The 11,271-nt window shown below is 39.1% G+C and overlaps 2 protein-coding genes across 3 annotated transcripts in view; both read right to left on the bottom strand.

Moving 5' to 3' along the window:
• Positions 1-546, bottom strand: part of LOC106012015 (probable glutathione S-transferase 7) — a gene marked incomplete in the record, with an annotated part of 3,709 nt that extends 3,163 nt beyond the window's left edge. Inside the window, 1 exon segment of the mRNA XM_013083592.2 lies at positions 146-546. Coding sequence (XP_012939046.1) covers positions 146-305 — 160 coding nt within the window.
• Positions 547-5,051: 4,505 nt separating this feature from the next.
• LOC101858633 (basic salivary proline-rich protein 2) lies at positions 5,052-10,904 on the bottom strand. 2 transcript variants are annotated; one of them, XM_035970256.1, is made up of 5 exons: positions 10,808-10,904; positions 8,363-8,477; positions 7,441-7,616; positions 6,023-6,262; positions 5,052-5,986 (listed from the first exon to the last, which is right to left on the bottom strand). In XM_035970256.1, exons 1-5 carry the CDS (start codon positions 10,857-10,859, stop codon positions 5,778-5,780), a joined length of 792 nt encoding a protein of 263 aa, XP_035826149.1. In that variant the 5' UTR covers positions 10,860-10,904; the 3' UTR covers positions 5,052-5,777. The 2 variants fall into 2 exon arrangements, with proteins under 2 accessions (XP_035826149.1, XP_005100361.1); XM_005100304.3 differs by having other exon boundaries at positions 5,052-6,262.
• Between the last annotated feature and the right edge of the window lie 367 nt (positions 10,905-11,271).

The following is an 11,271-nucleotide window of genomic DNA, read 5'->3' as shown; positions in this document are numbered from 1 at the left end:
AGATCAGGTACGACTGTATCATAATATACGTGTATATATTTAAAAGCTAATAAAATACACTCACAAACACATACAGACACTCAAACAAACACACACACATACACACACACAAAGACAAAAACACACACAACACACATATACACACTCAGTTTGAAGCCTCTGAACCAGCTCCTCAGGTCTGTCTGGAAAGGGTTCGGAATCCTCACGTCCTCGAACTCTTTACCCCCGGCTGCAAGAACCAATCGGATCAGTTCTCCTCGACCCCGGAAGTCAAAGTAATACAACTTGACCTTTGACGTCGCCATTATGGTTTTCGGGAATGCCACTGAGATGTGAAAAAAAAACCCCTGAAAATTTACGAAGTTGCATTAGCGAACAAAAAGATAGTAGCTAGACACAGTTAATATGGGGCTCGGGCAATACAAAAAATAAACGCTCAGAATAATTTCTTTTTAAAAAAATAATGGAAATAACAGGGAAAAGACAGGAAAACGGCATCCCAGAGATCTGTTTGAGAATGGTGCAGTGAAGGGGAGAGATGGGTGGTGGTTTGGGGGGGGGGCATGGTTGGGGTGAGGTTGAGGGAAAGGGAGAAAGGTACATTTAGTTTGGATGAATGAAAAAGAGAAAGGATTCCTAGTGTGTATGTGGGAGCGGGTGTGCCCATGTGTACGAATGTCCATTTTAACGGTGTAGGGCTACCAAACTTCCCCTTTCCGTTCCTTACACATGTTATGCACAAATGACATACAAAAGTACGCACAAACACTCACGTACACATGCTCGTAGACACATATCAAGAGACCTTCATTATATAATGTAAAAAAGGAGACAGGCAGAAGTAAAACACGGTTAAAGAAATAAAAAGAAATATGACCTACCAGTAGCGGGTTTACTCCAACCATCAGCTTGTTTGTTCTGGTAAACTACAAAGTGTAACCTATACATTATACTTGACTTGCATCTTGTTCCCTCAGCAAAAATCGATACTAAAAGAACAATTAGAATTTTAGATTTGAATTAAAGCGTAAAGTTATTACATGTACTCTTCTGTCGAGGACCAGGGAACAGCGACTTAACAAAGAGAATACACCTCGTCTTTATAATTTATAGTGGTACGTGTATTGATCATGGTATCGACATTCAAACTCAATGTTTTGTGGTGTTTTTGCAGCTTACAGATAACGTTAAAGGAGACCTAAGTTCGATTCCGGAGTGGGGATACATTTTTATCGAGAATCTCGGTCTTTCTGATGGGATGTTGTACATGTATCCTTCTCAGCAGAGGTCAGAAGCTCGTCTCCCGATTGATCTACATTGTGTCGATGGGGATGTAAAAACACCTACATTACAAAGAGATCAATGGAAACGGACTCTCAACAGGCCACATTAAAAAAGAACATTTTTAAAATAAAGTAAGAATAACCAATGAAAATAGACTCTCAACAGGCTCAACAGGTTACATTTTTAAAAAGAGAATTAATCTTTAAAAGGTAAAGTAAGATTAGTAAGAATGATCTATGGCACCAAACTCTCAACAGGCTTGGAATTGGAAGTGCTCTGGTACTCGAATTCTCCTAACAATTCATTCTTCTTGTGTCAGCTCTTTATGCTTGTAGGTAGTGAACGGGTTCCGTCTGTCCTGGTGATGTTAACGATGATGATGATGAAAGTGAAGTAAATAAATGAACAAGTGAATAAATAAATTAATTAATTAATAGATACTAAATAAGTAAATAAACAAATAAAAAAAAAAATTTTCCTCAATCTTTATATTCAATTTTATAAAACCTGTCCGTTGGGTTAAGTTAACATTCGAATAACTCATTAAAAAAAAACAACACTTTCTTGTAATAAGTGATTATACATTTATTATTACCTCACTTTTTATTAATAAAAAAAACAACAGAATAACAGAAGAAAAAAAAAAACCTTGACTTTCTGCTCCCAGGCACCAGGTACTCCTCCGGTCACAGGTGTGTGTGTTCTCCCGCCGCAGTGTTACTGGACAGTTAGTAGCCTACCGAATGAATACAGCTACTGACTCCCACCTCCCCCCCACCACCCTCGCCTGCCCACCCCTTTCTTTTTTCTTTTTTTTTTACCCCAGTGAACATTTGAACTAGTCACCAATATTTAAATTTGCACACCCACCAGATGCTCAACGTATCACATATATTTATTATTATATAACTTCTGACTACTCCCTCCCAGTCCTATCCTTGGGTTTGTTTTGTTCTGTATTATTTTACTGCGGTGAACATTTAGAACTCGTCATCAGTATACATGTAACAGTATGCACACTGGCACATCCAGAAGCCAAGCATATGTAATAAAAAACGTATAAAAATAATTTCAATATAATCTTTTTTACATTACACACACAATATATATATATATTTATATATATATATATATATATTTATATATATATATATATATATATATATATATATATATATATATCATATATATATATAAATAATCAAACCTTATTGGTATTGATTTGTTTTTCCTTTGACTTTTGTTTTGTTTTTTACCATACGCTGTGAACATTTGAACTAGTCATCAGTATGCAAACTGATACGTCCTGAAACCAAACATTACGTACAGCGGATAGAGTGTCCGTATCCGTATCTCTGTGACACCCTGTCGCAATGGGCGCAGCCCTCTTTTACTTTTACCCAGCGCATATTGCAAAAAAATATCGTCAAATCCTTTTTCGTAATGGTTTGATAGAGTTTAGCCGTTAGGTGCTTCGCCCTCGCACACAAGGTTTTCATTAAGTATCTCGGTCTTTCTGCAGGAATGTTGTACCTCTTCTCAGCCTTAGTTGGGGATACAGAGGTACAACATCCCAGTAACATACAAATAAAAGGAGGAGGGGAGATAAGGTAGATTGTTGTTTGAAAGGAAAGGAGGAGCTTACTGCATCAGAGCATCCACCAGCCACCCACACACAACACTTGATACAGAACAGTTCAACATTTGCGCTGAAACAGTAGTAGAAGGTAGCACTATTTTGCATCGGGTCTGAGGCTGAAAGCTCATTAACTGTAGAACTTAGATTTATGGCACTTGCAACACAATAAAGTCATAAGTGCTGAAGATTAGAGGTGTTACAAGAGAGTAACAAACACCAAAAAATGAGGAGGAGAGAAAAGGACAATTACAATAGTTTTTGATAGTTCAGAAAGAAGGAGCAAACCACACCAGAGCACCCGCCAACCACTCACAACTATAGGACTGATGTCAACAATAACACCAATATCAACAACAACAACAACAACTCAATTTGACATTGTATTTTATTCATTGTCTTATCTGTCAATGTGTGACACTAGCGTATAAAAAATACAGGTACATGACATCATAGAACCAGTGACAACAACGATACTGATACTATTTCCCATGAGCGAGGTATCAAAGAACATGATTGTTTTTTGTTTTGTTTCGCTGTCTTATCCTTGTTCTCATTTAAGTTTTTAGTAAGAGTTTTAAGGCACTTTCAACACAAATATGTCATCAAAGTGCTGAAAATAAGAGGTGTGACTACAGAGCAACACACAAAGAAAAGGAGGAGATATTAGGACGATAGAGATGTTTGATAGGAAAGAAAGAGCAAGCCTCACCAGAGCACCCACTAACCCACCCACGGTTCTCACTTGTGTTGGAGATGGGTATTATTAGGGATTTTTTCATGTATTAGAGTTGTGAAAGGCTTGCAAACATCAAAAATCAGATTGATATCATTTTTGTATAGTGTAAAAGTAAAACGTTTTCCAAGTCATGTCCTGTCCACCTATCCATCTAATCTTATAATCCTCCTTATTTTTGCCTGATCTTCAAATGCAAGAAAAAACTTTTGACTGAACATTTTTCCCATTTACAGCTTTATTTTAAAGCATTTTTCTTTTTAATCAGTGAAGCAAAACATGCTTTATTTGTTCTGAGCCAAAAAGCGAAACAAGTGCATTCATACGCTCGTACATGTTGCAAACATATATATACACAATCATGTACCCATAGTGGTCACTAACCAGATCGGAAAAAAATCTGATGACAGCTGCCTGTATTTTTAAACATTTAATTTACATTCTTTAAAAAAGATGGAAGATCACAAAACGACCTTAGCGCAAAAAAATAATTTTTTTTACTCACGGGACACAATTCGTACCAGATGAAATTGGGTCCTCTTTAAAAAAGGTGGAATGTTTTCGCATGCAACAGGTTTAAGTTTAAGCTTAGGAATAGATTTATAGGAATGTAAAAATGGAGTTTATTTTTAAGAAAACAAAAAACAAAAAAATACGTCACAGAATGCATGCATCCTATGCAACTGGTCACACTCTCAAACGACAAACATGAGAAAAGAGAAGGTTACACTTTGTACACATGAGAAACTTGAAAAGAAAAAAAACTTCAAAAAATGTACCAAGCATACTGCAGCCATACTTAACATACAATGCAAACATAATCTACTCAAAATGATATCATATATACAGCCCATGGTCAAAAACCTGTTTGTGGAACGAAATGGGAATGAAAGTGGGTAAAAGTAAACGATTCAGCTTAAATGGAATGATAAAACAGGCAAAGAGGTCACAGGACTATGTACAGAAACTGCAACAAGCGAGGAGAAGATCTGCCGGGTGACAACCTCAGACGGATCTCTTCAGTTCTGCCAAAATTGTTACCAGTCCATTAAATAAAATATGCAAGTTCAAGGATATGCTGTGTACAGCCATTAACTTTAACACTTTGCCATCAAATTTTGGGGAAAATCCAAAGAAACTGAGTGGTAAAAATCGCTAATCGGCGAGATAATGCAGCAAAGTGTTAAGAGGACAAAATTACTTACAAGTACCTGCACTAGCATCGTCAATGGCACTAAAACCCTGTGAAGAAGATCTGTCTATACAACTCAAATTTGCAAATTTGTTTACAAAACTAAAAAAAAAAAAAATCACCCAAGACTTTACAGTGATATTGACTTGAAAAACTTCATAACTGACTCCCTTACAAGTTAAAATATGTTGCGTAATTTCTCATTTTAAAAAGTCACTTAAAAAGACAATGCTCATTCTCAAACCCAGTTCACAACATCTCATTTGACATCAAGAAACATTTTTTTCTGTCTTTGTCTATCAAGTAAGCAGAATTTTTTAGGACACAACTAATTATACACCAAATTGGACAACTCTATTTCTTCCTTTCACAGGTCACAGACAAATAAGATTCTACTCCACAAAACTTACTTTTTATACTTTAGACACCAAACAAACCCCTCCATTCTTAAAATTGTCGATTTTAGTTTGTCTCTTTTTAAATAGACTTTTACTTTTTCCAGAACAATATTTTAAAAATATGACAATAAAGCAAACAACGCTGGAAAATAAACTAAATCAAAACTCGAGTAAATGCTACCTCCCCTCCGATAACAGCACATTTTTTTTCTTTGGTTATTACAATGATACTTATATACTCTTATAATATGATGCAGTTTGCATTCTCTCGTACAACAAGATGTGGTAAATTGTGCAATTCCTCCATTAAGTACCCGAAATGTCAAAATAGCATTGAAGGGGATTAGTGAAGATCAAGTCAAATAAAGTAATTTCCCCAAAACTGAAATCAAACAACTGCTTTTCATCTTAATTTAGTTTTAGCGAGAGTTTTACGTAACTTGCAACACAACCGTTTTTTCATTATATTACGACCACCAACGTTAGAGGAAACTTACGGTTTTACAACAAGTAGTAAGCCTGAAGCTACAACTACAAGTCAAGGAACTCTTTAGGGGGAGGTTTCACAGGCCGTGACGGAGGAGGGACAGGGCCAGGGGGGCCAGAAGGGCGGGGTCCCTGTCTCTGCGGGGGGCCCCTCCCCCTGTACTCCGTGTCTGAGTAGTCGTCAGCGGAAGACATGTCGTCTCTGCGAGGAGGGGGTCCTCTGTTGGGGGGAGGTCCTCTGTTGGGGGGAGGTCCTCTGTTGGGGGGAGGTCCTCTGTTTGGGGGAGGTCCTCTGTTGGGAGGCGGGCCGTAACCTCTTCCCATTGGTGGCTTCTCGTCGTAGTACTCGTCGATTGGCGGCTTCTCGCTGCGGGAATCTGGCGGGGGAGGTCCGTACCCTCTGTCTGGTGGCGGTCCGTACCCTTGGCCTGGTGGCGGTCCGTATCCTTGGCCTGGAGGAGGTCCATATCCGCCCTGTGGGGGCCTGTACCCAGGTTGTTTGAAGCCTTGGTCTGGTCCCATGAAAGGTGCTGAAAAATGAAAAAAAAAAGAAAGTTTTATGTTCAGGTCACATCAGTAAACCCTTACAGCATCAGGCTATTTTTAGTCCTCGCTCCCCTCTGGCCGTACCAATACTATTGTCTGCAGATTTTTGCAGACATCAAAAAAAAAATTTTTTTAAATTTTTAGTGCTTTTGTTTGAAGTTTTAGTAGATAACACATAGAATATTTTTGATAGACAATTGAATGGAATGCAGTAAAAATACCCGACTGGGCTGGGAGAACGAGAATACATTATAAGGGAAATGTACATGACCAGGGCTATACAGGTTAATTGGCGACAGAGTGAAAAATAAAATACCCTTAACCTGAAAGAAGTAGCTGAATAGAGTAATTTACCATTTACAAATCAAATTTCTTATATAATATACTCCAAAGAGAAGATAAAAAAAAAAAAGAAAAGCCATTTGCTCAACAAACGTGAAATATTGAACGAACTATAAATACTCAGGTTTTGCAAATTATAATATACGTCAACTATCTCTCTCACTCTCTCCCTCACACACCATAATCTTCAAAGAAATAGCAATCTGGAACAGGAAAAGCTGCATGTAGAAAAATGCTATTTGCACATTTTAAAGTAGTCACACTTTAGGGTACTTCTTTTCAAAATATCACTGATTTCAGCTACTACTGTCAAAATTTCAGATCGCTAAACTCCATTCACAACTCTAAACTCCTCCCCCACCCTCAAAGCCATCCTGTAGTTTTAGTTTTAGTAGGAGTTTAGTAAGACTTTTACAGCACCTGCAACACAATAAGGTCATATTATAAAGTAAGTGCCGAAGATAAGATGTGTTACAAGACAGTACAGTAACAAACACAAAAAAGAAGAAAGATATTTGATAGGAAAGAAGGAGCAAACCACACTAAAGCACCCACAACACCACCTCACACAGGTTGAGAAAATAAACCTTATGACACCCTTCACAGACCCCAACCTCAGGGCTTTCCTGTCGTATCTCCATTTTTTTTTAACAGTTAAAAAGTGACTTCTTCTTAAGCTCACTCTTTATTATAAACTGTTTTCACTGTTATTAAAAATGGAGATACGACAAGAAAACACTGAGGTTCCGAGATGGTAAAACAAAACTTTAAGGCAGAATCTTGACAACACTCAAGACTTCTCTTCTCTCACACAACGTACCTGGTCTAGTGACAGACGACGGGGCCACGGGGTAGTGGGAGTGACGTCGGTTGTGGAACAGCCTGGGTCCTTTGGTGTAGCGCGCTCGGCGCCGATGCCACCAGCAGGCCATGACCACCACCAGGGCGGCCCCAATTACAGCTCCCACGATGCAACATCCCACGATGATGCCCATTCTGAGGAGGAAAAAATACGAGACATGCCGACAAAATCTCGGATTTTAACTCAACGGACAAAGAGTTTTAGTTTTAGTAAGAAATTTACGGCACTTGCAACACAATAAGGTCATATAAGTGCCGAAGATAAGAGGTTTTACAAGAGAGTAACAAACACAAAAAAAGAAAAAGGGGAGATAAAGACGATAGATGTTTGATAGGAAAGAAGCAAACCACACCAGAGCACCCGCCAAACACCCACAGAGTAGAGATACCGGGATGTCAAATTTATAGGTTAAGTTAGTTTATATAATTTATCAAATAATAAAAGATATGCTAAATTTATCAGCATCTGTGGTGTAGTGGTTAGGTCCTTCACTGTCACATGCAGGAAACCCAAGTTCAATTCCAGAGTGGCGAGAAATTTTTATTGAGTATCTCGGATCTTTCAGCTGGGATGCTGTATCCCTTTCAGCCTGGGTTGGCCCTTACTGGCAGGGTCGGATGCCCGTATGCTAAATAATCTAAATTGTGTCGGTGGGGGTGTAAAAATACCTACATTTTATTAAGTATTTAAAAATATTTACATTTAACACGAACCCTCAACGATCAGTAAAGAAAATAGGCACAAATTTTGTATTTTCACGTCATTTAAAATGGGTCACAAATCACCTGTAGGAAACAGAATTCAAGAAAATAAATCGAATTTTATGCAAGTCTGACCCAGGTTTTTCGATGAGCAAAAAAACTGGTCTCGCTTTACTTACGGAGCACAACAGTGTCGGTTGAACGAGTTTCCACAACAGTCCCAGAAGCAGTCGATGTAATCTGGCTGTTGGCTGAAGTAGTGTTCATACTTTGCACAGCGCCATGCCTGGGCACCTGGACAAAAAAAAATTTCAAGTCAAATGTAATTTACTGCTTAAAATTTTTTATATTAGTTTCAGTAAGTTTTATGGCACAAATCAGGGGTCAATTAACGGAAGGATTTCCATAACGAGAAACCACTATAAAACAGTGTAGAATAGAAGGTTAGGGTTTGGAGTAGGGGTAGGGTTTGGGGTAGGGGTTGGGTCAGGGTTAGGTCTCTTCTATTAGTCGAAATCTATTGTGTATGTTGGGGTGGTCGCTGGTTACGGACGTCCTTCCCATTTAACCAATTCAGCCCACCGCGGCGCTCACAGCAGCTGACTGTCTCCTGTGTTTTGATGCAACGCCACTCAGGGTGGCTGTAATATATTGCTCGGCCACCTATATTCTCACTCCAGGTGAGAATAGCTCATGACCAGATATTTTCACCCCCACCGCGGGAGAGGGCATGAGACGAGGACTCACCCCTGACCTCTCACAGGTCGATAAAATCACCTTAGGCCTAGGCTCTAGGTGGCTTGTACCGCATGTGGTTGGGAAATGACTCATGACTGCTTGGCACTTTATTGTTTCCCCATGCTTCAGGCCACCAACTGATTACCATTACCATAATTTGTTGGGTTTTTTAAATCAAACAGTCTTCTTAAAATTAGGCATTAATTACGAGTACCGGTAGGTATCAGGAAGAAAAATATATTCTGCTCTTAACATTTCATTCTTGCATATAACCATAAGTGCAGCTCGTTTCTTTTTTTTCCCACTGATGTTTGCTGTTCATGGTGTGAAATGACCTTCACCCAGCCCAATAAATTTAACGCAGTGGATATTTCTCCGAACGTTCGGTAAAATAAAGCTGAACTCCATTTCTGCGAACGGATTCCGATCTCGAGATTTCTTTGGTTATTTGCGAGATTAAGGCGTCATCCTTTCATTCTGCCATTCTGCGAGGACTGGGAAGAAGCATTTTTTGCATCGAATTCAATTTCTAGAGCTAGACATTTTTAAAAGTCTGAATATTCAGATACTTCAGTTGTGGTTGGGGCAACATTCCCGGACTATACTTCATTTGAAAATACCTCCAAAAGGTACTGCGAGAAAACAAGACTAATCGACCTTGGCAGTAACCGATTTTGCATTAAGTCGCCCAGCAAAAACTAAAATCCTTCATGTAAAAAACCCCCCAAAAAAACCATGCCCCCCCCTCCCCCACCTAACACACACATACACACGCACACACACACGCACACACACGGGCCACTCCATTCCCTTTTTATCAACAAATCTCGAGAACAGAAACCGTTCGGAGAAATAGAGTTCAAGTTTATTTTCCTGAACGTTCGGAGAAATAGAACAGGCCTAAATTTAAAACTTTATCTAAACCTGAAACTTATCTAGATCTAGACTGCACAATTTATTCTTTGTGCTGTTCTGTGTGTGTCTGTGCTATAGGTTAACTTAACTGTGTATAGTATAACACACTTGATGGGTTGAGGTAGGGGGGGAGGGTGAGAATAGCGAGACACAGGCTGTTCTCACCCCTGGTGAGGATAGTCACTTCCACTGCCTTTCTTCACATCACTTTTTCTTCTCTTTCTTGGCCTACCACTTACATTTCAACCCTTTTTTCGGAAGGACTTCCGTAACGAGCGACCACCCCATCAACACAATAAAGAAGAGGCCTAACCCTAACCCTAACCCAAACCCTAACCCTATCCCTAGATCTACCCCTACCCCTAGCCCTCAATTCTGCTCTGTCTCTGTCTCATAGTGGTCGCTCGTTACGGAAGTTCTCCCCTTTTTTCTGCTGTCATTATCATTGAATAGTATTTTTTATTCCGAACATTCCTATATGCCACACATAGGGTTTTAACTCACGTCGAACTGAGCTGTCCGTGCCTTTTGTGGGCCTTACACATCTTCATGGTGGTACCTCGTAATGGCACAGAATTCAATTCATTCCCCCTACCCTACATTCCTACATCCTACAAATTCAACTCACTTTAAACAACGAGCAATAGCCTACGTGACAGATTAAACAGAGCTCGAATGTGCACGTTTAGGCTACCCACTAACGGATGAAACAACAAAAGATGCTGGGGTTAAAGTAGATCTATCTTATAAACAACATCCCAAGTTTCATGACAATTTGCCTTCAAAATACGAACGCGGAAGTCAACATCCGCCAATTCCTTTCACCTGTGTTGACGACTTCACAACATTCAGTTTTTGTACATCTCTTTGGTTGGGTCATCATGCTCAATCTGATAGTATTTAAGTCATCATGTACGTAAAGAATATGGACAGACAAATAATTCGTGGTATAAAATAAACAAACAGCTCACCTGCGACAAATATAAAGAGGGCAACCAGGTGAGAAAACACCTGAGCCGCCATTTTGAATGCAGTCCTGTACGGGATTCCCAGATTTTTCACGCAGTTATGAAAAGGGAAATAATTCTGCAATGATTCGGCCCGGTTTAACTCTCGGAATACGGAAGGCTTTTTCTTCAGAACGCATCCAATTTTGTCATCCAAGTGCCACATAGTTCCATTCCTGATTAACCTTTAATTATTACTTAAAATAAACTCCAAACTGAGCAGAAATGAATGATCCAAGCAATAAACATATCTGATTTGAGAGGTTTGGCTATAGTTTGGTAAATTCTTTTAAACCTGACCTGTTTAAACAACCGAGAAATGCTGGAAACCAGCAAAACTGGCGCTAAGAGTTTAATTATTATTCTTGACACTGCCCTGTTGCTTGTGAATGAGATTTAAAACTTAACTGCAGGCTGCAGTCTTTTGT

Source organism: Aplysia californica, unplaced genomic scaffold (assembly GCF_000002075.1).
Source record: "Aplysia californica isolate F4 #8 unplaced genomic scaffold, AplCal3.0 scaffold00243, whole genome shotgun sequence".
NCBI classification, from domain to species: Eukaryota; Metazoa; Mollusca; class Gastropoda; order Aplysiida; family Aplysiidae; genus Aplysia; species Aplysia californica.
This window is presented reverse-complemented; position numbering and strand designations above follow the sequence as displayed.